General features: G+C 31.4%; 3 protein-coding genes and 1 long non-coding RNA gene across 4 annotated transcripts; 2 read left to right on the plus strand and 2 right to left on the minus strand.

The window, feature by feature from the left end:
• Window positions 1–5613: 5613 nt before the first annotated feature.
• LOC114193579 (uncharacterized protein At3g28850-like) lies at window positions 5614–6668 on the minus strand. The gene has a single exon (XM_028083436.1). The coding sequence runs from the start codon at window positions 6595–6597 to the stop codon at window positions 5851–5853; it is 747 nt and encodes a 248-aa protein (XP_027939237.1). The 5' UTR covers window positions 6598–6668; the 3' UTR covers window positions 5614–5850.
• A 1299-nt stretch (window positions 6669–7967) lies between these two features.
• Window positions 7968–14523, minus strand: LOC114193419 (sister chromatid cohesion 1 protein 1). Its single transcript, XM_028083209.1, has 21 exons — window positions 14404–14523; window positions 14236–14309; window positions 13800–13868; window positions 13636–13694; window positions 13474–13518; window positions 13323–13342; window positions 13168–13244; window positions 12849–12969; window positions 12665–12743; window positions 12507–12585; window positions 12315–12421; window positions 11386–11459; window positions 11152–11304; window positions 10789–10954; window positions 10581–10660; window positions 10351–10492; window positions 10176–10251; window positions 9898–10016; window positions 9710–9791; window positions 9506–9618; window positions 7968–8276 (listed from the first exon to the last, which is right to left on the minus strand). The coding sequence occupies exons 2-21, from the start codon at window positions 14286–14288 to the stop codon at window positions 8194–8196; spliced, it is 1797 nt and encodes a 598-aa protein (XP_027939010.1). The 5' UTR covers window positions 14289–14309; window positions 14404–14523; the 3' UTR covers window positions 7968–8193.
• A 138-nt stretch (window positions 14524–14661) lies between these two features.
• LOC114193420 (ankyrin repeat, PH and SEC7 domain containing protein secG-like) lies at window positions 14662–16046 on the plus strand. The gene is made up of 2 exons (XM_028083210.1): window positions 14662–15473; window positions 15557–16046. Exons 1-2 carry the CDS (start codon window positions 14829–14831, stop codon window positions 15974–15976), a joined length of 1065 nt encoding a protein of 354 aa, XP_027939011.1. The 5' UTR covers window positions 14662–14828; the 3' UTR covers window positions 15977–16046.
• A 2645-nt stretch (window positions 16047–18691) lies between these two features.
• LOC114193136 lies at window positions 18692–19216 on the plus strand. The gene is made up of 2 exons (XR_003606227.1): window positions 18692–18973; window positions 19089–19216. It is a non-coding gene; the product is annotated as an uncharacterized LOC114193136 (long non-coding RNA).
• Window positions 19217–27929: the final 8713 nt, after the last annotated feature.

A 27929-nucleotide genomic window follows, 5' to 3' on the forward strand; every position in this document is an offset into this window, starting at 1 on the left:
AACTCGCATTTTATTACAACATTTACTGCTACCTACCGATCGGTCTTAAATGACTTAAACATCGGAGCCTTTTAGACAGGTACCTCGATCGCCCGACCAGCCGAACGGGAGGAGAGCCGAGCTACGGAGGGAAATGCAGGACCTGGATGTTAACTGTGGGCGGATCTGAGAAGAGCTTGACTGGACGACTGAGCGACAAGAGAAAAAACTGTATAAGCTCGTTAAGGAGAACGTCAGACAAGAGGAGAAAAAAGGTAATTTAAGTGTTGATTGTAGGTGTTTGGTCCTACACCCGAAACAAAAATGATTTCTATTATCATTTCGTAATAACATGATATTTATATAAATATTACATTAGATCTTATTTTAAAATAACATATTACGTTTTGTATTTAACATGTAACCTTGGTAGTTATTTTAAAATATATTTAAATATGTTTTTGATTTCTTATCTTTTAGTAAAAATTGAAATTAGATTATTTTTGAAATTGTGGACTAATTTAGTCTTTTATCTTTAAAAATGTGTGCATTTAGCCATTTTAACAAAATGTTGTTGAGTTTATTTGACTTTTCAAATGTGGTTCTGAACTAATATTGAAGCGAAAATATATCAAAAATGGTAAATGGTGTAAACAACTCAAATGCTATCATGAAACGCGTTTGAAACATCAAATCAACTTAAAAAATAATTGCTTAAAAGGATTAAATACACGTATTTGTAAAGTTGAAGAACTAAATTGGACCAAAATTTCAAAGAGAGATTAATTTCAATTTTTACTTACAGTTAATGGACTAAAAACATATTTAACCTTCATATAAGTATACATATAACTTATATATCTAACTTTTGTATGACTAAAATTGAAACTTGTACTAACATGCATATTAAAAATGAAATTAATTATGACTAAATAAATTTAAAATGTTGGGAATCTAAGTGTGAGTATAAGTCCACATCGAGTAAAAATAGAAAATAAAACATTATAAAAGGATGAAGAATAATAAACTTATTGCTTTAAAATTTTGGGTTGAGAGTAGTGTCATTGGTATTGTATCTCTCTTATGAACTTCTCCCTTTAAAGACCCGACACAGCCTTTCTTTACCAAAATCATTAAAAATAAGTTTACAAAACTATAAGAATTAAAGATGTCAAGATATGTTATGATCTGTGAGATATTCCAATTCACATTTAATTTTTTTTAAATTATGTCAAATTCATTCAATTTCATTTGACTTTAATTGAATTTAAGTGGGCTGTGTTAATTTGCAATCCACCCCAACGACCTTTTGTTATTTTTTTGCTATTTTTTCATAACTTCTATTATAATTATATATTACTTCTAATTATTTAGATTTATAATTTGGTAGTTTTAAAGATTAAATGTTTTCCAATATTGTTTAAATAGTTTGGATGCTTAATTTATTTTTCTATCAATCATATAGATTGACGATTTAATTTCAAACTTATAACAATGTTTAGTGAAGTATAGATGAACATTTTAATTTTACTTTATAAATATATGAATTGACTAAATTGAATTTTAAGTATAGGTCACGTGATTTTCTTCTTTAATCTATTCACTCATGAGAGGGAGATAAAAAAAAAAAGCTCCGCACCTTCAAATTTGTCACAAATCCCATCAAATTAGTTCATCCAAATAAATTTTGCACATCATCACCCTAAACAAACACAACCTTAAAGAAATATTAGAAATGAAAGGCAACAAATAAGACCTAAGTAACTCACAAATATTTAAAATTTAAAGTTACAAAAAATAGTGTTATCCCCTACCATCATCATAATAATGATAATAAATAATAATATAATGTAATAATTGAAAAGCTCAAACAATATGTAATACATTAAATAATATTTAGACAATTAAATTTAATAAGTATATAAAAATTACATTAAATAAATTAAATAATTATATAGTTACATCATTAACATATGAAATAATAAATTATGAAAAACATTGAAACATGAACATTAAAATCGAATTTTCTTTCGTATATAAAAATTCATTTTAAAAGAAACAGTCATGTTTGAAAAAGAAAAAAGAGAAGATAAATGAGTATATTGTTAAATAGTATAATTTAATTTTGTTTCATCTTTTAAAAAGAATTAACCATTGCTTAAATAAAAGCATTCGGATAACTTTGTTCGCTTAAAATATGTGAAATTTATAACTATTTGATATCATTGTAATTAATAATTTCAATATCAAAACTCTTTGTTGCGTCAGTCAGTTGCATCATCTACTGAACTGTCGATGTCTATTTTCATTGGTATTTTGTTGCATTTATAGAAAGATTTAAGATTCCAAGTCAGTAATGATAATTAAAAATTATATAGATCTTAAATAACTTTTCAGAGTTAAAGTAAAAAATTAAGAGAGAAAAAAACTAGAAGAAAAAATATATAAAGTTAAGAGATAAAATATATTTTTTTCAAATATTTGTAATAATTTTAACAAAATTAAAGAAGATTCAGCTACATATAAATCTGCCACAGTTGGCACCATATCTGATCAATGAAGAAAAATACCACACAATCATCTTACCAAAAGGTGAGTAAAGAATCCTTTTCCAACAAACTACAACAAACACCGATCAGAAAAACATTTAAATCTAAAGAAAAAAAAAAACTAAAGGACCGTCAGAAAACAATATTATTTACAAAAAAAGAAAAAAACCAACTTCATAATCAATATTTTTTGTGTTCATTGCATCTTCCTTTCCTCTTCTCATTCCTTCTCTTCCAAAAACTTCCCATACGTGCTCCTTTTCCCCCACCAATCATTTTTCTCATTCTTTCCAGCTTCACATTTTCTTCTTTTTGCCTGCTCCATCATCCTCTACTTCACACTTTCATCACAAACAAATATCTTATATAAAAGGATGCAATGAGTTGTTTGATTTTATTCGTGATAAGAGAAGAATTATATGCATATTGTATTCATACTATATATATTGCATAACTAACATTTAAGATCTGATAAATTAGTGATAAATTATGTAAATAGTAATATTCATAATAAAAAAAATATTATAATTAACTGTCGCTCTTTGGATTTTCTATTATTTAAATATTTTTCAGCAAGTTAACATTTAAAATAGTGAGGGTAATTAAAACAACTGATAAGATATTACATCACGACTTTATTTTTCAATAATGATTAATACAATAACTTTTTTCAAATTTAATATTATTAAATTTAACATTTTAAGACCTTTTTGTTTCACTTCATGAAGCTTATATTTACACGAATATCAATATCGTAAGATTTGGCCTTTCGAAAATGGAAATTGATGGAAAAGTTAAGTTATTGATAATTTTTAAAGAATTATTGTGATATTTTATTTGAAGAGGAATATGAAAAAAAAAACAAAGAAAGAAAAGTGGGTAGGGGAGTAAATGGAATGGTGAAGAATTTAAGGAAAAAAGTAATATATTGAGAATGGGATGGACACCACCAAATTAAAATCAATATTAATTATAATAGAATATCACCTAAATATTTGTCATATATTAAGATTTTGGTCCATTAAAAATACATTTAAGATATCTAATTCTATGCATATGGTACATAGATTCGCAAAATCATTTTTTAATAGGCATTTTGCTGAAAATTTCCCTTTATTGTTATATTTAATAATCTAGTCAATTTTCTAGCATTTAATTCCTTTTAATATTCAAAGACTCTCCATTGATATTTTGCACCTACTTTGGGTTTCCTTATTTGCTCTGTAATAAAAATGCACGAGGGCATCCTTAGGGGGGAACGTCACCAAGCTATGTGGGGTGGAATCGAAAAATGCAGCATATTGGTGTACAAAAAGATAATCCAGTTCAATATTGCGGTAGGAAAAACTAGGCTAATGCACATGTAAAGGACAATGACATTGTCGCAGTACAGTGCAGGATTGAAACACAACGATCTTCAAATTGAAATTTCATCTGTTAATAAAGAACATTGGCATTGGAGCAAGAGAGTAGTTTCTTTGTCCACCATGAGATAGAATAGTTACACATTATGAAAAAGACTGCACAAGGAAGAGTGAGAAACTACAATAAACCCACAAATGTAACGTTGATGTGCTCCTCAACTTGCAATTAACACTTGGCTAAGGGTAGAAATGTCTAGTTGCGACTGGGACAGATGAAAGTTACCAAGTTATTGAGAGTATTTCAGTTCCCAAGAACTAGTGAAGAGACTAAGCTGGCAATTTAAGACTTTAGGTGTTGAATGAATTAAAAAACTAGAGAGCTGATGAATCATGTGACAAGAATTAAAAAACTACAGAAAGGATATGGATTAGTGATGGAAGATAATAGTGAAAATAAATATGCATATTAGAGTGCAAGGAACAAGTTTCAGCATTAAGATCTAGAGACCCACTAAGTTTAACTTTTGATCTGAAAACATATTTAAAGATCCTGGCATGCCTGTTAAGGGTGCAAGAAGCAAGTTCCCAAGCGTTACTTTTTAACTAGAACTTTAATTTCTTGATCAACGATATCTTTCCAGCTGAGATGAGCTATAATAATGAAAAGAATATTATTTGGATTATGTGAGAAGTTGGCATGAGGTGTGGAGATTGAGGCATATTTGGGCTTTCCAATTCCACGTTGTGAATAGAGTATACAGATTTGGAAACAGAATTTTATTGCGTTAATTACTCTCGCACGCTTCATATCTTACGCTATAGCTAACAAGGCACATTACAAAAGTTTTGGATCTCAAAAGTTAACCTAAAATATAGCGTTGAGATCGGGTTAGTAAGAGAAGCAGTAAGAGTTAAATTTTGCATATAACGGTAGATATCTTGTGGTTCCTCATTTCATTGTGAAAAACAAAATCTAAAATCGGAGAAAAATTAGGACACTGAATAAAATAAACATATGACAATTTCCTGAGAACGGCCATGGCACCAAACGTACTTTTCTTCTAAGGAGGGTTTTGGATTAACATAGTCAATGGCCATCCTAGTTCCTAACTTCCCACCCACTTTTATTCTGATGTAAGGTGCACAATGAATCCCACAAGTCACGAATACGCTTCAAAATATAATTTCAGTTCTTAAAAAAACGTTTTTTGTTCATAGTTCGTCCTTATATTATAAAGACAAAAACAATATAGATCATGAGACAAGCTGGGGTCATGTCAACGTGATAAAAGATGAGGATTGAGCATGAAGAAATTTGCACTATAAAAGAAGTGGGCCAAGCGATCAAATCAGTACTCCAAAAAAACAGGGAAATGGAAAATGGGCCAGACCCTAAACGAGGTCCAACACACGCGGTTCCCACCTCCCAAGACAATTCTCCACGACCTACCTAATGATAATTGTGTATGAACAAGAACAAAAACTGAATCGCAAACTCTGATAACAGTTTCGACCCTTTGAAGCAAATTTGGCATCATCCACCACCAGACACAAACAATTTCAAACAAACAATTTCAGATCATTTGGTGTCATGCTTAACGAAACTTCTCACAGATACTATTGTGTGCTGTCACTCGGTACATGACTCCGCATGACAAGCACAATGTGAATAATTAGTGTTGAAGTGTGCCATTACAACAAATCAAACCTATATAATGAGCTTTAAAACCATATAATAATATCAAAATATTATTAATAATTAATTAACAGTTAATAATGCCGTAACCCTATTCAGATTTGTAGATCCTCAGAGTACACGATTTCAATTAATATATGTAATGTAGTCGCATTGATGAAATGCAAGTGAGAAAGTCATTATTTATAAACATAAATTATTAATTTAATTTCTTCCGTGAGTTGTCTGTGAACTGTGAGCAGTAACTAACCGATGAAGTAAGTTATTTGGTGTGGCGCGGGTGCACGAAGAAGCAAGAAGGGCACCGAATCAAGCCGTTGGGATTGCAAGACGGACAGCTTCGAAATCCGTTTTTTTCGGTGAAGATTTTGTGACTTCCGTTGCACTCATCGCACACTACGAATCTGAAACCTCCGCAGCAGTCGCAAGCGTTCTGATTCGAGCGCGGGAGCCGTTCGATGAGGCGGTGGAGCTCGCCGCTCTCGTGAAGTTGACGGACGTCGTCGGCGCCGCCGATGTAGACGCCGCCGACGAAGACGCGTGGCAGGGCGAGGTTGCTGCGGCGGCCGAGAACTGCGTGAAGTTCGTCGCGGAAGCGGTCATCGATGGAGACGTCGCGCTCGTCGACGGCGACGCGGAGGCCGCGGAGGATGGATCGGACAGCACGGCAGTCGTCGAAAGTGCGGCGGACAACGCGGAGGCTGGTGAAGTAGACGACGACGCCTTGGTCAAGGCCCGGCGGGAGAGCAGCGGGGACGGTAGCGCGCGAGGCACCCAAGGCACGAAGTACGGCGGTGGAGATCCGGACGCGGCGGAATAGAGACGGAGATTTGGGGGCGGCGGGGCTGGATTCGGGCTTTTCTTGGAGGAGGCTCTGAATGTCTTTGAAAGACGAGCAAGAAAAGCTTAATGAGCGAGATCGAGAATGCGAGGGCGATGACGAGGGCGACGGTGACGGCGGTGGAGCGTTGCGGAACCGGTTGGGTGAATTAAGCCACGGTGGCCACATGAGAAGTTATTAGGAAAAGGGAAAAGGGTTTTGGGGGTAGTGAAGATGAGTGAGAGGGTACTGCGCAAAGGAGAAGAAACGTTGAGAGTGTGGGGGTTATAAATGGAAAAAGGGTTATTAATGGTTGGTGTTATCCATGATGCATCATCATTGTTCCTGCATAATCATAACCCTACCTACAGCTGCATGTGCCTTCCTTTCTTTTTTATTATATTGTCAAGGTTTTTAAATCTTCAGTTTTCCACAATGCTTTCACACGTGAAACCTGAAATGTTAGGAAAATTAAAAGAATCTTAAAATACTACCGTAGTAGTTATAGTATAAGTTGAAAAGGGATGGAAAAATTTGTGGGCGTATATATTTACGGATCAAATCTATCTCATGCGTATTGCGGTAAGTATTATACTTATTGATATACATATACACACGTATATATAAATTTAAAGAATTCCTTATAAATATTTTGAATGATTTTATTCTTTCTTCAAATATGATAAATCTTATAAATCATATTATTGGAAATAGATGGCGTAGATTTTAGGCCAGAAGCTACCACTAACGTTCACCATGGTATTTTAGAAAAGTCATTTGGTTGACGAGTTAACATGGAATACGAGTTTTAAGTATATTAATGTGTTGGTTTTAATAGAGAAGATTTACCATCCACAAATTTAAAGTGATTTTATATAACTAAGATAATATTGAAAGTGGATCAATATGATTTATCCGAGTAGCTTCACCATAGATTGTTCAGAAGTGAGATAGTCTAACCCAAATTACTTTTTCGCAATTTTTAAGAAATACGCAAGCGACTCCATTCAATTAAAATAATTAAACATTTAGTTTCATGTTTTAAACTAATAGTGTGACATTTTTTGTAATTGTAAGGAGTGATTGCAGAATAATTATGGATGAAATGTATGATATGTGACATATTTAAAATCTATATAATTTTAAACAAATCCTCCTACTATCGACTTACCAATTATAACGGAATAAAATAGAATATAGTCAATCCAGTTTCCTTTACATATGATTAAGTAGATTGATTTATATTAAAATTATTGTACATTTTTTCTAATTTTATTTCTAATATAACAGATGCCTTAAATTATTCCATATTTCAAATACTTAAAAGAAATTCAAAACATAAATGTAGCTAACTCAAGCCAAAACAATCTGATCAAGATATGTTAAGTTTAAATGAGTTTAATAAAGATATAAAATTGGGTAACCGCTACGGTACATCCCTCTTATAAATAACAAGTATATAAAAATTGTCTCAATCTATCAATAACCTATTTCATCAAATAAACGTATTTTGTTTAAACAATATTCTAATTGATAAAATAATTTTCAAATAACTTGGAAGTGATGATAACCGCACTGGCAATCATGAGAAAATTTAGAAGAAAAGTGAGGATAGGAATGAAGAACTTGTTTGTAATCCTAGCAAAAGAAACTAATGATTGCACACTAAATTAAACTTCAATACAGCTTGCTGATAAAGAGCACAAGCTGCATTAGTAATAAGAGTTCAAAGGAGAAGAAGCAAATTACAAGAATATAGATAACTGAGGGGGAACCAAAACTTCATCACATTTTTAATCCTCTAGAGAAGAGAATCTCTCCATAGGGCACCTTTTGCTCCACTTTCAAGGCATCGCGGGAAGCAAGAACTATGCATGAAAGAATTAAATTAGGCATTATTATAACTTGAATGAATATTCTAGGAAAAATACTTTAATCCTTCAATCTTTTTAATAAATAGAAACCTTAAACATTAATTTTATCTTAATTTATACTTAAACTTTGTTTTACTACAAATAAATATATTGAAACTTAATTTTATTATAACTTATTCTTAAACTTTAGTATTTTTAAATAGAGAAATGAAGTTTTAATGTTATCCTAGTTAATCTTTAAACTTTTTTAACTTTTTATAAATAATTATTTTCTAAGATATCGAAGTTAATTCTTTTAGATTAAAATCAACGATTCTTTAATCCTTTTTAAGAAAAACTATTCATAAAAAATAATACCTTTTGAAAAAAATTAAAAATTTAGGTGTCTATTTCTAAAAACAATAAACTGTAAGGATAAATTAGAAAAAGTTAAATACAATATGCCTATTTGTAAAAGATAAATTTTTTGATAATAAATTTTAAAAAATAATTAAAGTTTAGAATATTTATTTGAAAAAAGAAAGTAAAGTTTGAGTTTTGATAATGTTTTCCGTTGTTTCAAGAGGAAAAGAAAAAAGTCTATTGACATTGTAAAATATATTTATACTATTATCCGATCATAAATAGTTATATTATGCTTTTTCTAAAGTTTACGATAATCATTTTAAATGTCATACGTTATACTTGAATGACGGTGTAAAGTAGTGAATATAACATTAAAATATTAATTTAAAGATTTAAATTAATATATGACAATTTCTTATTTTGAGCATTTCATAAAGTTTTTTTTCATATATGATAATCTAAAAATTTATAAGATTTTGATGAAATCTTTAAATAATATTTATTTTGTAGTTTTGCCAGAACTATTATATTAACTTTTCTAATTAATTATTAAAATATTTTTAAATTTCTCTTTTAGTCCTTTTTATCATGAGAGTCAAACATCATCCTTATATACTATTAATAAACATAAAAGTCGTAATGTATATTATCTCAACACTAGAAAGATCATATTACACTATTTGTATTTAACAAACATACAAACATCTGTGGAACAGAATTAACGGAGATAATATCGAATACATAAATCAATTTTTATTTATTTGTTATATAAATATTTTTTTTTAAAAGATTAAATGCTTAAAATAAAAATTGTTAATTTAAACTTATTTTAACCAATTTTAAATATAGGATAGATAAAGGAACTAAAGAATAAATACCACAAATTTGATAGAAAAGTTGTGCCGCTGATGTCCGTGTCATTCCAGCAGCTAGATTATGGAGGGATTCAACGGGAGGAGCTCCAGGAGTGTCAAAGTGTGCCTTCATCTGTCTGTTCAAATACAAGGAATATGCATTATTATTATCCAAAACTACTTCTGTAAATGTAATTATGATTAATAATTAATTAAAGAGATTCATACGCTTGGATGGAATCGGTTATCTTGTCACTGGGATGATTGATGTTTACTTGAGTTTGAGTGGGTCCTGTTTCCACGAGGAGTTCTGAAAAGGAACTTGTGAGACTGATGTGTGTGATAAGTGAATAAAGAATATTCCATTACAGGTGGTCCTCGTCCAATGTTAGAAAAAGCCTTAACAAGTAATATACCTTGATCAGGTGTGGGACCATCTTCATACAGCCTAGCTAACTTGAAATTTACGTCTTCTACTAGTGGTTCAAGGCCTCCACTGCTGTTTGCTGATGAAGAATACCTTTTATTTTTGAATCTGTTAATATTTCTGAAGCATCAGACTACAACAAATTTTACTCAACATGTGCAGAACTATAATATCTTTTTGTCCTTTAGATATCAAGGTGAAATGGACATTTGAAACTATAATGAGTTATTGAACAATATTTGGTAGGTTATAAATTGAACCAACTACCTCCCGGAATCAAAGTCTGAAAGTGAGGCAGGACCATGTTCAGACGCTGGTCTTGGAAAGGAATGTGCACTGTCTCCTACAAAAACATATCCAAGAACAATTATGTCGTGTTTTCTTACACATGGACGTCCATTAGAGAATTGAAAGATCCAATAAACAAATCAATGAAAATTACCGGCTTTCACAGATGAGACATGCGGAGTAGAGTCATGCCCTCTCAAAAGGCTAGCCGTCAGTTCATCCATGAGGACATTTTTCCTCTGCTTCTCTACTGGAGGTGCCTGGTTGTCTAGCCTACTGTCAAAATCTTCAGAAGGCTTCACATTTGGAAATTTTATCAGAAATAAGCTACATATCCTCCTAAAATGAAGAAAAGCAAACCAAAAGATGGAGTTTAAGACTAACAAATTGCATGAAATCTCCACTGTGTACTCCTGGAGGGGATGAAAATGATGGTTCTGGAGGATGGTGGGCTGAAATCCTTTCTGCATAAAATTGAGTTTGTTACTTTCTGCTAAGTTCCATATAAAGGTTGGCTAGCTTCTTACGATCAACTAATACCATTTTAAATCGCCCCCTCCCCGGACATCCCAGAGAGAGACTCTATGCTGACCTGAAGGTGAATCGTGGGGTGGTTGAATGCTCTTAATCCATAAGTCAAGAATAGGTGCTGGATAATATATATCGTTATTTTCAGCTGTAAATAAATCACCACTGAGCGCAACAGGTGGCAGCTTCATGAGGTTGGCTATCTTTGTTGAAGACAAAACATTAGTTTGCTGCAACAGAGAGAAGATAGTGTTTATAGTGGAAGTATTTTATTGAACATATTATTGGATTTCAACTTTTATCTGCTTCACTTTTATTATTTTTCTTATTTTTTATGATATTGGACTCTTCATTCATCTTTCCTTAAAAAATTGTCTGGTTCCCTAAAATATCAAATATGGAAAACAACAAATGGAAGAAACAAAACCTGTTTCTTTCTTCCCCTTCGCGAGACAATGTCAGAAGCGTTCTGAAGCCAGTGTTGATATATGTGCACAGGAATAATGGTTTGCTCATAATCCATTTCGATATGCAAGCGTTGTCCTCTTTTCCTTTTATTTGGTCCTCGCCTTCTAGGTTCCTGTTGCATTGCACTTCTAAGTTTAGTCATTTCTTTTCTCATCAGTTGTAACGGTCATTGTAGTTTTAAATAGTAGTCAACCTGTCTGGGTGGCATGGCTTCATCAGGTTGCCGAATGTCCTGTTGTTCAGGATGAAGGTCTTCAAACATATCAGCTGCAGAAGTTATATGTCAGCAAACAAATTTCATTCTTTCTTTTTTAATTTTTATATTGACAGTGTTTAGTTATTTCTACTTTTAATATTTGACTGACTCATAAGGGAAAAACTATACCTTATATTATCTTCACAATAAATGGTAATATAGCTGAAATGTAATCCCATGATCACTAAATTTCCATAATAAGACTTCAGTTTCTATGCGAAAGATGTCCTTTTACAAGTCAACTTATAATACCAAAATAAATTTTTACCTACACGCCACCAACTAAAAATGACAATTGCTTATCTTCCATAGTCATTTGTCAAGACTAAACCTCCTCTCTGGTAGGAAAAGTAAAACAGGACGTTGAGAGATACACAAGTTGTATTATATACAATTCAGTACAGAAACTCCATTATTCCTGTACAACACTAGTAATCTGACACTCCATTACTCCTCCACAATCCTTAAGCTATAGTACACTTCAAATTGTAGCCTAACTCAATACGGAAAACTCAACTATTCAAGCTTCTAAGACCAGGTGATGGCCCAATTTGGTCTAGATGTTACATTATTCTTCCATCAAAAACCCAGTGCCATAAGCTACATGCGTAGAGTACCGACTAGGGAAATGCTGAGAAATTAAAAAATAAAAAACGCAGTTAAGGTGTTGGGAAAGTCTACCAATAATTAAAAAGGGAAAATGTTAAAAATTAAAATAACATTAGAGTAACAGCCAAAACTACTTCATAGTTGCAATTTTTTAACTAAAAAAATTATTGGTACCTAGTCGTAAATATATAATTTTCTATAACATTATTTAAAGCTTTCATGTTTACATACAGACAAATGATTGTTATCCTAATCACCTCTGGTAGGCTCATCTTGATGAGGTGGGGAGGGTATAAGCGCAGTTGGAATTTGATCTCCTGAAGTTACATTTACCAGTGTTTCCTCATCTCCTTCAATATCAAACCTGCCACAATCATCCAAAAAATAAATGGATTGTCGCTAGAAACTAAAGACTACAATACAAAATAAAGATGATTGAAACTAAAAACCTCTCAAAGCGATTGTATGGATCCGCATTAGCTTGGAATGTTTCAAAGCGTTCAAATAAGGTAATATTCTCCACGTCAGCTGAGAATGATAAGAGTGAGCAAATTGACACTTGCATGAACTATACATATATATGTTTTGCAAATCCAAGGACGAAAACCTTGATGGAGAAATTCAGATGGATCTTGGTCCTCTCTTGCTCCATTACTAATGAAGGGTTCATCCACACTATCAAGTCGCTGCAATAAGCAAGGGTTTGGATTAGCTCAACCTAATTGACGAACAATTTTATTGATTAGGTCTTTCCCATTCTAATTCCATGCAGTGAGACCAGATACGTATACCATAGTGAAATAGGCGTTATGTTGGAATCCCGTTGTGGTGCCTGTGTTGGAAAACTGAAGGGACTGTTCAATATCTGCCACGTTCGTCTCACGGATTCCTGGCAGAGTAACAGCCTCTTTCCTGTCAAAGAGAAAAGGAGTTACTTTAGAGCATAGGTGAGTTAAATATTGATTAATGATGTATAGACAACCCATTTAAGTATATATTTTCCTTAAATCTTTGAAAAAAATAATGAAATTACTCACTGAGTCACATATTTATCTGAAAGGAAGTATATTACGGATAACTTGAATAACAGAGCATACAAATGTGACTAACTTGGCCTTGGATTTTGCCTTGGGGAGCAATGTAGGATCAGGGGCAGTCTTGACTTTCCATGCTTCGTTTATCTCAACCTTGTACCCATAGGGAAAAAATATAAAAAAGAAAAAAAAAACTGAATTCTCAGTAAATGTCAAAGTTCAGCTTCGTACCAGAAAACGGGTCACGTCATCTGCGAGAAAAAAAGGAAGATAAAATTATAAACAAAAAGTAGAGAATTCTGATAAAATCGTTGTGCAATGAAAATGGACTTTCAACATTTTAATGTTACATTAATCATGAGAACAGCGATTCAAAGTTTACCATAAAGGAGCTTCACTTTTCTCTCATACACAATCACCACTCCTCCTGATAAAAACGCAACAACAATTAAGCAGAGGCGCGGAGATATGCTACATTTCTACCCATTAACTGAAATAGAAATTGAAGCTGAAGATAGCAACGAGAGAGAGAAAGAGAGAGCACCCATGAGAATTCCAGAAAGTCTAAGAGCCATAGGAACAGATGGGTTCAGAATCTCTTCGCTATAAAACAAGTACAAGAAACAAGAAGACAATATATCAGCTCCTTTAGTTGGCAATGTATATAACTCTAGGCTACACCAAAATAAGCGCGCAAGTAACCATTACCAGATCTTAATGATGTTAAGCTTGTCCAGCTTTCTTCGGTTTATCTTTGCGTGCATAGTGGCAGCCATCCTTCATGAAGAACCGGTGAGAAAAAGCGACTAATATTTTTATTTTTCATTTTAGAAACAAAACGCTGATGTTAAACAAAATTGAAATCCAGAATCACTTAAATGAACAGAAAAAAAAAAAAAAAAAAACTCAGCAACAAAAATATTCGTAAATCAACGACGACGTAACTAGTTTTGTATGATCACATTTTTACAGAGAATAGATATAGAAACGTCGCACTACTATGGACAAGCATGTTTTATAACAGAAAACATAAATAAAGAAATGGACAAGCATGATGACTAAAATTAGAATCGTTGATGAAGTAACAGAAAACAGAGAGCAGAAACATGAAGCCCAAAAATGAAATACATGGAAACGGAGTTACCATATTTGGCCAAGAGGAGCCTTCCGAGCAAGAAGCTGGTGAGAGTAAAACATCTTCAAGAGAAATTCAACTATCTGTATGTACATACATAACTGTATCACCAAAGTAGAAAAAACTCGGTTTATCTCAAATTAAAAAACGCATAGAAAGAAGAATTAGAAAGTAAACCTCGCAAAAGAGACTCAAAACTATGCGCTCGCTTCGCCTTGCAACACTTTCTACCCGCCAAAATGCAGTGTGTAGTAATGTAACGCATCAAGCAAGTAACAAACACTACGAATGTAGCAAACAAAGCGTGACTATAACACGTGTCAATGGAGAGGTACTGTAGCACGTTGTTTAGCTCCCTCACTCTTCCTGTTAGAGTGGGCTCCACATGATCAACGATTTTTCTCATTTTTATCCATTGATGGTGAATTCGTTAGAAAAAGGTGAAAACCATGTAAAATGGAAATTGGACACGCGCCTTGAGGGACGTTAGGTTTACAACACAGTGTCACGTGACTCTCACTTTCAGTGCTCATCTACACTTCACGTTCACCCACCAAGCCCAATCCCAATCCCGCAGAGAGAATCGAATCGAGCTTTGGTAGATGGAGGAGGCTCTGGTGGAAGTGTGCGAGCCCGCAGAGGTGCGCATAGAGTTCGCACTCAACTGCAAATGCCGAGCCACGGTGCGGCTTCGCTCTCTAAACCCAACCGCACCGGTGGCCTTCAAGATCCAAACCTCATCGCCGAAAAAGTTTCTGGTCAACCCACCGAGTGGACTCATTCCCCCTTTATCCTTCGCCACCTTCAAAGTCATCCTTAAGCCGCAGTCCCATCTCCCTCGCTCCTTCCCTCGCTCCCCCTCCGACCGCTTCCTCGTGAAAACCGCCGAGTTCCCCGCGAACTCGTCCGGGTCCACTCACCCCGAGTCCATCAACTCGTGGTTCGCCTCTTGCCCCTACGGATTCAAAACTCGGGACATCAAACTCAAGGTGGCCTTCGTGGGGCCCCTCCTCCTTAACGATGCCGTCACGCGCGGAGACTTGGACGCCGTTAGAAACCTGCTCAAACGACAGCGTTCCATGCTCGCGGATTTGTCACCGGCCGAAGCCGAATCGCTCCTCGGCGCCGCCACAAAGCTGCTGAAGCCGGACGACATGGTTCACCTCCTCCTGGAAGCCGGCTTGAGAATAGTCCCCAGCCCCAACGCCACCGATGAAGTACACGTGGCAGAAAATGCCAACACAAATGTAAGTGAAGAGGCCAAGCCCAACCCAAATAATTGGCCCATCACTTAAAAATGCTTTTTTTCATTTTTTTTTCTTGTGTTCAGAAAGAAGTGGTGGAGCTGGGAGAAGCAATATTTGAAGCTTCGAGGAACGGAGAGGCGAATGAAGTGAAGGCACTGTTGTTGCGAAAAGGTGGTGGAAGTGTGAAGTATCATGATCAATACGGTTTGACGGCGCTTCATGCTGCGGCTTTTAAAGGGCACAAGGATGTGATGACGGTGCTTATTGAATTAGCAGGTTTGGACTTGGAATGTGAAGATGAAGAAGGTCACGTGCCCTTGCACATGGCGGTGGAGAGCGGCGATGTAGGAACGGTGCAAGTGTTGGTTGAGAAGGGTGTGAACCTTAATGTTGTGAATAAGAGGGGTGCTACACCTTTGTACATGGCCAAAATTTGGGGACACCATGATATCTGCGAATTGCTTCTGAACAGGGGAGCCTTTTATTCTCTAACTTCCACCTAGAATTGTATTTCTCACCAAATATTGTTGCCAAATTCAGTGACATGTAAAATGATAATTGTGTTACTTACTATGCTATTGTTTCATATGATTATTTTTTTGTTATATTCATGATAAAAGAAATTAAAAAATCTCACTGGGTTACATCAATTTCAAAATAGTTTAGTGTACAAAAGTTTTATCCAAGTCCAGTGCAGTAATAATTTAATAACTAATTAAAGTAAAACTCTATTAAACTATTAAAAATTGTGCATTACAATTTTAACATCAAATAATACAATTTTAAAATGTTCTGTTTGTCAAAAGCTGAAATGTGCACTCCAAGTGCTACTCTACCAGAAGAAGGGTCAAGGTTGCTATATTTGTATTGTAGCTTTTGTCATCCCTACTATTTTTTATGAGTCCAAAACAAGAGAGTCTAGTGTTGTCATCCTGTACACAAATGGTACCACATAAGTTGTCAAAACATAATGAAAAAAGCACAAAAAAAGGTTAGAAGATGAAGTAAACACACAAATTTCTATAAGCATTAAGATCATGGTAAAATGTCTTTCCTTTACTGTTGCAGTATTCCAAAGCTTGAGCTAAATACAACCCTCAACTTCATTTCCCATTTCATAGGCTAGACTAAATTGAGATTTCATAGGCTAAATTTCTAAATAGATAATTTGAAAACATAAATTAAAGTAGATGCTATAGAAGTTTGAATAAGTTCCTGAAGCATCAACATGGCATAAAACCATGTGAAGCTCGAAATTCTTCTACAACTCCCTAATTCTATAATACAAGTATATAAGTTTTGGCCAGCACGAAGTCACAACAACATAGGCAAACACTCATCCAATCTTAAAGAACCTGATTCTCATTATTAGAGACGTAATTGATCCAGCGGAAGTGACGAATGATATGCACATGGAAGCAAAAGCAGTAAAACCAAACTGGTACTATTTTGAGATAAAAACTTTCTACTGTTTACGAAAAAGGAGAAAAGCTAGTCATATATACACGCCTAAAAGAAACTAAAACTAAAGAACTGTTTTGACGGTATAGGTAGAGGCAATAGGGCTTGATTGATTATGGGTGCTGATTGAGGATTTTGGTTGGTTATTTTGACATCCAAGTTTTATAATGTGTTTAAGCCACTACACTATGAGGTTATACAATAATAACTTAACCAAAAAAACACACATCAAAGCTCAAACATGTATATTATCGTTTAGAATGTAGGTTAGGTCAAGGAGCAAACCTGCGAACACTTGAAAACAGTTGTAAAGCAACACAGACTATTAAATTTGTAATTACATAACTCAGAACAAAATTGGATGAAAAAGGGAAAATGAGAAATTAAAATGTATAAGGTATTTAATATTATTTTTATCCTAAAATCTTAAGGCAACGGTGGTATTACATGCCTTTCATTTTTATATAATATTTAATTTTATCTATTTTACCCAATGTGAGACTTTTATTTACATTTAAACCATTCTCGATACTCGGATATTTGAGAATTACCTCTTAAGTCTTTTATTCTCTAACTCCCATGTAGTTAGAATTTTATTTCTCACCAAATATGGTTGCTAAATTCAGAATTCATTGAAATGTAAAATGATAATAATGTGTTACTTATCATGTTATTTATTTCATATGACTTTTTTTGTAACAATCATGTTAACCTTTAAAAAATTGTCACTAAAGAAATAACCCAAAACTTAGAATAATTATATATATTTTTATTTTTTTTAATTTATATCAGTCAAATAGTTGTTTAAATAATATATTTGAAGAGATTCAACAAATCAGCTAATTTGGAAAGATGGATATGAAATTGATTTTGTGTTCAATAAAGATGATTTGTGATTGAATGCAGTAATAAATTTATCGGATAATATCAAAATCTCATCTCTTAAAACTGTGAAGATTTGCATAGATTCTTAAAAATTTTACCTTTATATCCCTTTTTATTTCTATAATAATAAAACTGATTCAAATTTATGATTCGTGATAAAAATATTGAAAAGATGGATATGAAATTGATTTTGTATTCAATAAAAATAATTTGTGATTGAATGCAGTAATAAATTTATCGGATAATATCAAAATCTCATCTCTTAAAACTGTGAAGATTTGCATAGATTCTTAAAAGTTTTACCTTTACATCCCTCTTTATTTCTATAATAATAAAATTGATTCAAATTTATGATTCGTGATAAAAATAAAATTTAAATTCAAAAAACTAAGTTTTATATATATATATATATATATATATATATATATATATATATATAATTAAAATACTGTTAAAAATATAATAATTAATATATTAGTATATCATATTTAATAATTTAATAATACGTAAAATAATAATTACTATTAAGTATTAATAACTAATATTAATTATATATAAACATATGTAATAATTAATATTAATTAAAATACTCTTAAAAAATAATAATATATATAATTAATATTATTACTATATTAATTTGTGTATATACTCATCAATAATAATTAAAATATTGTTAAAATTTAATATTTTAAAATTATTTAATAATTAATAACAATATGAATAAGTATTAATTTGATTTGACTGATACCATTAACCAGGTAACATTTGACTGATACCATTGACCAGAAAACATTTAACTTCATTATTTAATTCCATATACTTGCATATTTTTTTCTATAAATTGGTATTCTTTTTTTCTTGAAACACAAAACAAGACTTAACACCTCTACGAAACAGTAAGCTAGAGGTTTTGGAGATGGAGAGAAAAGTGATGAAAAGTATTGCAGTTGCAATTGTGATGATGATTTTGTTGGGTTTCACAGAAGCCAACGATTCATGTGAGGCGAGATGTGATAAAATTTGTGCACCATCTATGTTTGCATTTCCAGTGTGTTATTCTACTTGTATGGATGAATGTAAGAGTGGTCGTCTTCCTCCTTCCAGTGCCATCCATCAATGCGTTAATACTTGCTTCTCCATCAAATCTGATACTGGTATTCACTTTTCTTCTGCCATTCATTTTTATTTTTATTTTTTATATTTTTATTCATAATTAAATTTATTTTATTTTTTGTATCCTTTTAATAATTAACTTTTTTTTTGTATTAGGTGATCGTGCTACAGGGAATGTTTTAAACTCTTGCTTACAAAAATGTCATGACAAAGTATAAGACTTTAAACCATGTGTATCTCAGAATTAGATTGTTATAAATAATATTACATGATTATAAAATACACTTAAGTATGTGTTATCCTGATTTTTCCTCCTTATTTCTCCAAAAACCTTTCTTCTCTTATTTTCTTTATATTCTTATCAAATGTTAAATATAAATTAACTAACAATTAATTATTAATATACTTTTATTTGTTCATTTAATGAGATATTAATGTTCCGTTATTTTACTTTTCTAATTTTAAGGCCATCTTTATCGAATAAAACAAAGTATTTATAAAGTCAAATAACAAATAATAATACTCATAAAAATATAGAATAAAATACTAAACAAAGTAATGAGTATAAATAGTCTGGACCGAAGTAAATATAATGTTGTTTATAGAGAGAAAATGCTTTTACTGTATAGGACAATATACAATATTATACGTTCTTCACCCAATATATAATAACATGTCATATCAGATAGATTGAGTGTGTACATGTATAAATATATGTGTGTGTGCGCGCGTGTGAGTGTGGACATGTGTGAATATTTGTACATGTTTGGATATGGGTGTGACTGTGGGAGGTTGGTGTGTAAGTGTGCTTGAGGTGAGTGTGTGGGGCAATGTGTGTGGTGTGAATGGCTTTGTGTGTGTGTGTGTTGTATATGTGTGGATTGGTGTGGCTATGTGTGGATGGGTAGGGTGAGAATCCATGGAAGTGCATAGTTTATTTTTGTCCAAGTAAAAATATTTTTATTTTGACTAAAAAAATCTTTTTTTTCTTTCGTGTCTCTTTAATAGTTGAATGTTAATGTTTAAATATAAATGTAAATAGAATATCAATTCATCTTAATTTTTTTATTGATATTATACTTTTACCTTCACTAATACACGTTTTAAAAATAATAAATTGTAATACACAATATTCTTCTTAAAATATGATAATTAAAAGAAATATCATATGAAATTGATCCAATAGATTAAAAAATAACTTTGTTGTAATTAGTTGGAACATGTTACACCCTAATTTAGTAGGTTCACCTTACTAATTTAAAACATTACATAGTTAATAAAAAGCATAAATCAGCCTATAAATATATAAAATATATTTACAAATATTTCATGAAAAAAAAAACAAAACTTTTGAAAGATAAATAATACTTCATCAACTAGGAAGATATATACAATACAAAAATTATGTACATAAACAATAATTACTTTCTCGGAAGGCCATCAGTACAATAAACATTTGCTTAAGTTCGCACTCATTTAACATACTGTCTATATCCGCATTTAGAAACGAAAAATTCTCAGATCAATAATTTGGTAATTTTATTGTCCGAGAAGAATCACGTCAAGTCATTTGACTTTATATTCTAATCAAATAAAATAACAAGTTCCTCCTCATGTAACATATCTCTTATATCTAATATTTCATACTCTGATTATATTATATGATACCTAATATTCCTAATTGTAAGATGACTCTTAAAATTTCATAAGTTCGCATCCCAATTGAATCTGCATCAAACTCTTAAGATCAAAATGCGGACTTGAGCGAATATTTATTGTAGTCCTATTGCTTCACAACTCTCTCACGTACATTATTATCTACTCATATATAACATATGATCATTACATGTGCACAAACCACAACACAACAAACAACGATGTAAACTAGAGTAATTTAAATCATACTTACTATTTTAAAGTATTAATCGTTTGCAAATCAAGCATCTTATTGCTAATCCAAATATCACATTCCATAATTAAAGTTCAAAGAATATCACAAACATAAAGGTCCTTATGGCTCTTTCATACACAATCATACATTAGACACGACATTCATAAGATTTGGTATATTGAGTAAAATCTAAGATACTACACCTATCATATTCTCCCCTTACCTCTCAATGGTTATAGTTATCTCATGATAGGTCCACTTCCTCTACCAAGTATCTTAGATTTGATCCTCAATGCCAAATTTGCCTATAAGAACCCCCTTTAAGTCTCATTTTAAATATTTTTCTTTACACGAGTCCAATACTTAATAAAGTAAGGATATTCTCACTTTAAATCTTGAAGTCAACATACTCCGGACATCATCAAAATAGTAGCATTTTCACCTTAGGAATCATTATTATCTCATTTCACATCATTCATATAAAATCAAAGTAAAAATATAACTACTTCAAAATACATACAAACGATTATGTTTAGCGGTAAAAAAATACTAATTTTATTTTTGATTGTTTATGTATTCTTCTTTAAAATGTATTTTAAAATATTTATTATGTAATTTCATTCCATAACTGTAATTTTAAATTCTTTCTTTAGTAGCAAAACAAATAATTATTATATAATTATATAATAGAGACATATCAGGAAAAATAAACAATTAAATTTATTGGAATTTTAAAACAAGTTGACCAAATTTACTCAAAAAAATTTAATAATATCATTGACTAGAGAATACTTAAATTCATTTGATTGTATTTTTCTTCTATAAATTGGTATTTATTTTCCTTGAAACACAACCAGATTTTAGAGAACTATACAAAATTCTAAGATTGGTTGTAGAGACAACGAGAAAAGTGATAACAAATAATAAAAGATGAAGATTATTGGAGTTATGATTATGATGATGGTTATTTTGGGTTGCACACAAGCCATTGGCACTACACCTGAAAAAAAATCATGTTCTGCAAAATGTGCTCCTGGTTGTGTATTTGCTAACCTTGCATATCCAATTTGTTATGCTATTTGCATGGACAAATGCAAACGTGGTTCTCCTCCCACTCTATACGATGATTGTTTTAATAGCTGCATTGCCACCAAATTTACTCCCAACAATATAGGTATTCAATTTCTTATAACATTAATTTCTTTTATTTATTATTAATATTTAATTTAGGTTTAATAAGTTTTTTTTTTTTCATAGGGATTTATTAATGTGATTTTTTATTTTTATTTTCAATATAGAATTTATTTTATTTAAAAATAATTATTGTGGTGTATTTTTAAATTGTCGTTGACTCAATAACTATGTTTAAGTAATTATGAGTTTTTCAATTTTTTACTTTTCTCTTTTTACTTGTCATATGATAAATAAAAGGTTTAATTAGTCAAATAGTAGTCGCTTTCATTCAGAAGTTTTTTGTACCCGTTTCTTAAAAAAGTTTCAATTTCGTCCTAATTTTTAAAAAAGTATTTCAATTAGGTCCTTTTCAGAAAAAAAAAATATTAATGCAGTTAACGGCGTGTCACGTATTGGCCTTTGATTTTTTTAATTTTTTAATACTTTTGAATTTAAAAAAAATGTCACATGTCAAATTCTTTGTGTGACACGTGACATTGTCAGTACCACGTGACAAGATATCGCCATATGGCAAAGTACATTCCAAATGTTATTATCTTGATTTCAATTTAATCCTTACATATGTGTATTTGTTTCAATTTAGTATGCACATATATTTATTTATTTTAATTTAATCCCTATTCTATTTATTTCAATTTTATTCAAATATCTTTTTTTTCAAAATAAAACATTATTATCTCTCAATACCAAATTTATTATTACGTTTAAGCATCGTTTTAATGATTACCTTTTTATTTGTCAGGTGACCGTGATCATGTGTTCCATGAGGTGAATTCTTGCTTACAAAAGTGTCATGTGAGGTTATAATTATTTGAAGAATGTGTCGAAATAAGGTTATTAGAAATAATATTATGTTATTGTAATACACAAATAAACATAAATTTTGAGTAATATATCCGCAATGAGTTTTTTCAAGCCTTTATCTTCTTATTTTCTTTATATTCTCATTAATGGTAAATGATACTTACAAGGAGAATTCCATTCATTTTATTTTAATTTGTATACTACATGTATGATAGTGTAGCACTATATGATCGATTAACAAGAAAGTTCCTTCATACTTGAAAATAATTTTATCATAAGAGACTTAGTAAATTTTATTTTTTGTGTAAAAGTATTAAAAGTTGATTTTAAGTCAAAATTATATGGAAGCATATTACTATTTAAATAAAATGTAATTTAAAAGGATAAAATGTAAAATAATTATTTTAATTTTAAAATAATTAAATTTAAATTAATAGTTATTTAAATAATGAAAATGAAAATATAATTATTCTTTTTTAAAGTAATGACTATTTTAAAGAAATAATGTGAATATATATAAATATATATATATATATATATATATATATATATATATATATATATATATATATATATATATATATATAAAAGGTAAGAGATACTGATTATTTATTATTATCTATAACAATATATAAATAAGATATTTTTTCCTTACATTGTTTTATTCTTAATCATTTAAAAATTAATTATTTTATAAATAATTTATTTTGAACTATTATTCTAAAAATAATTATCTTAAACTCTTATTTTAAAAACTTTTTTTATAGTTTTTTTAATTTTATATTTAATAATTATTTTAAAAATTAATTATATATTTATTATTGATCTTAGAAATTAAAATATATGAATTGGCTTCTAATATCAACAAAAAGAATACCAATTTTATATATGTGATTGATTATGTATTCTTTTCTTTGAAATGAATTTTAAAATCTTTATTATCTAATTTCATTCAATAACTCATTAAATAAAAAATAAAAAATTAATATATGATAATAAATAATTCTTAATTAATTTATATTGATACCTTTAATGCTGACAAAAACTTTTACTTCATTAAATGAAAAATGAAAAAGTATTAATAAAAAATTATGAATTAGTTTACATAGATACTTTTAATTTAAAGTTGACTCTTGCTAATACATATTTTTTAATTATTTAATTGTAATACACCACATGATTTTTAAAATATGACAATTAAAAGGAAATAACATATAATTTTTTAAATAAACAATATAAAATTAATATATGATAATAAATAGTTCTTAATTAATTTATATTGATACCTTTAATGCTGACAAAAACTTCTACTCATTACATAAAAAATGAAAAATTATTAAATAAAAAATTTATTAATTAGTTTATATAGATACTTTTAATTTAATGTTGACAGTTGCTAATACATATTTTCTAATTAATTAATTGTAATACACCACATGATTTTTAAAATATTCAAAAAAAAATCAAAAAAATTTTAAAAAAATTCAAAAAATTCAAAAAAATCAAAAATTGACAGTTTCAAATTAACGGTGAGGACCAAATTGAGTCATTTTTAAGGAAGTGAGAACCAAATTGAGACAACGAACAATTTAAGGAACAAACTGAAATTTTATAACAACTAGAATTACCAAAAGAGTAATTTAACTTAAAAATAATTATAATAATATAAAAAAATTTGATATTGACAATTTTTTTTTTCGTTTTTTCTTCTGAAACAACAATAACAAATCAAATAAAAAAAGTCAAAAGGATTACCCAATCCATATACAAAAGTTAAAAAGATTGAGAAAAGATAAAAAAAAAAGGAAAAAAGGGTTCCAATATCACTGTCAAAAACGTTTTGAAAAAGCTCCATTTGTAAAGTTTGATTAGAAAATGTGAAAAGTTAAAAAGAATATATTGGATAGTTGGTTGAAAAAAGTAAATAAATATAGGAATTATTTTTTGAAATTTTGAATTTTACGTGAGTAATCTTGAGTACTTATTTCTTTAGCATATAATAAGATTTTTGTCAAAAACATATCGAAAGAATTTGATACTTTATTAAATATGCCAAAAATAATCACTATTTACAAAAACAAATAAAACAAGTGACGTATATACAGTTTATCTTAAACCATCAGCTTTTTAGTCGGTAACCTAAGTTCTTATAGTTTTTTTTTTTTTTAATTTGTAATTCTCATGCTTTATATGAGAAAACAAATTTAGATAATAAGTTATTTTGATATGAGTTTTTAATTTTACTTTTTTATATTTTGTAAATATTATATATATTCATTTAAATTTATACTAATTTAATTTCATATTTCGTTTAAATTCACAATTGAAAAAGAAAAATTATTGCATAAATAATTTGTTGACCTTATTTTTAAAAAAAGTTAATAATATAAAGTCATTTGATGGTTGTTTTTTATTCGTTCACGTACAATCGTCAATCGATCATGTTGTAAAATGCGTCAAATGATGAATAATACTAAATTAGTTTTGATTTATCTGATTCGATGATAATTAAGAGAAATTTTCAACTTGTAAATATTGATATCAAAGTTTATATAAGATAAACTGTCTTTTCAATATAAGATTTATTACATTATCTCTTATATTTAGATATTTCATTATTATATATCTCAATATTTTATAAGTTCGTACCAAACTTTTCATATCAAAATATGGATGTATGTAAGTATATAGTATATACTCTAATAATATGCACACAATTTTTAGAATATTGTATTCTTTTTCCCTCTAATATAAAGGTACTGTTAAAATTCTTATAAGACTTTATTTTGATAATATTTTGTTCCAAATTTACTGGCAGAAGAGTTATATTTATACAGTCTTATATGTGGGCTCTAATATCAAATTTATGATATCTCATATTAACACGAATGAAAAAATATTACAAAATTTATGATTTTTGGTATATGACCATGAATTTAAGATGTCTTAATATTAACGTTGCTACTTGATTAGGTTTGTAATTTGCCCGTTATTCTTGTGAAGTAAGCATTCAATACCTCATTAAATAAACCACATAAATTATTAACTGATAATAAATGATTATTAATTGATAATAAATAATTCATTAAATAAACCACATAAATAATTCATACGGGAAGGTGAATAGCTGACGACACAAGTTCAGTTTAGAAGCGGTAAAGAGCCTTCTAAATTAGGGGTGGGCATGGATTAGATTTTTAATGATCCAATCCACGTCCATTTTATATCCAAATAATTGGATTAAATTTTTGACCCAAATTCATTTCTTCAGCAAAAGTAGTTTGGATTCTTTTTAAATCCAGATCCAAATATTTAGATCAAGATTTTAATCCAATCCAAATATTTAGATCAAGTTCAAAATCCAGAATCCATTTTTTATAAAAGAACTTTAAATTGAATTTTTTAAAACTTGTGTCATTAAGGCCCGGATGACCTAGATGACCCGGATGAGACCGACGACCCAGACGGGTCCGACAACACGAACAAGCTCGACGACGTGAACGGGCCGGACAACCCGGATAGACCCGTCCAAACAGTCAGGCCCAATCGGGTAGTCATACAGGTTCGAGTCGTGGGGCTCGTTTAGGTCGTTGGGTATGTCAACGTCGTCAGGCTCGTCCGAGTTGTCGGGCCCATCCAGGTCGTCGATCATGTCCGGGTCGTCAAGCCCGTTTGGGTCGTCGGGCCCGTATGGGTCGTAGGCCCCGTCCAAGACGTCGAGGCCGTCTGGGTCGTAGGACCCATCCGGGTCGACGCATCGTTCGTGTCGTTGTGCCATCTAGGTCGTAAGGCCCGTGTAGGTCGTCAAGCTCGTCTGGGTCGTCGGGCCCATCTGGGTCATTTGAATCGTCAGGTCCGTCCGGATCGCCCGGATCGTTCGGCCCATCCGGGTCGTCCGACCCGTTCGTGTCGTCATGCCCATCCGGGTCGTAAGGCCCATGTAGGTCGATAGACCCGTACGGGTCGTCGAGCCCGTTCGGGTCGTCGGGCCCATCCGGGTCTTCGGGCTCGTTCGGGTCGTCGGGCCCGTTCGGGTCATCGGGCTCATCCGGGTCTTTGGGCTTTCCTGACCCGTTCTGGTCTTTGGGCAGCCTGACCTGTTTTCGTCATTGGTCCTACCTGGTCCGTTCGGGTCTTCGGGTCCGCGTGACCCTTTTGGGTCTTCGTGTTTGCTTGACCCGTTTGGGTCTTCAGGCCCGCCTTACCCGTTCGATTCTTCGAGCCTGCCTGACTCGTTCGGGTCATCGGGCCCGCTAACCTGTTCGGGTCTTCGGGCCTGCCTGACCCGTTCGGTTCTTCGAGCTCGCTTGAGCCATTCAGGTCATCAGGCCTGCTTGGCCCGTTCGGGTCTTCCAGCCCGCTTGGCCCGTTCGGATTTTCAGGCTTACCTGCCTTGTTCGGTTCATCGGGCTCACTCAAATTTTCCGGATCGTTGGGCTCGATCCGTATAGGTCATCCAACCTCTTATGGTCGTCGGGCCTGCCCGATCCGTATAGGTCGTCGAGCAAGGCCCGTCCTAGTCTGAATTTAGCATAGTCCATCTCAACCTTTAGTCTAACCCAACTAAAAATTCAAATTGAAATTTTAGATTGGATTTTTTGGATTATCCATATTTAAAAATCTTGATTTATAATATGGATATCCAATCCATAAAATATATAAAATGTAGATTAGATTGAAATCCAGATCCATTAAATGGATTTTAAATGGATTAGATTTTTAATAAAATGGATTATAAATGGATTTGATTTTTAATAAAATGGATTATAAATGGATTTGATTTTTAATAAAATGGATTATAAATGGATTGGATTGGAGCAAAAGTGGATTGGATTAAGAAAATTAGATTTTTTGCCCACCCCTAGTCTAAATCGATGATCTATGCAAAATCAAGATTTCTTTTTGCGACCTTTACGCTTCAGATACTGATGCTCAAGGCGTGTATCATCCTGATTGTTCAGAATCCAACCTAATTCATGAAAGTCTATGGACCTAGGAATCAGACTTAAGTTTCTTTATTACCAATTGATATTTTATTAAGATATTTAGTATATGAGAGATATTTTGGTTAATCAATTATTATATTTGGAACTTCTTTGTCTATAAAT

Source organism: Vigna unguiculata, chromosome 8 (assembly GCF_004118075.2).
Source record: "Vigna unguiculata cultivar IT97K-499-35 chromosome 8, ASM411807v1, whole genome shotgun sequence".
NCBI classification, from domain to species: domain Eukaryota; kingdom Viridiplantae; phylum Streptophyta; class Magnoliopsida; order Fabales; family Fabaceae; genus Vigna; species Vigna unguiculata.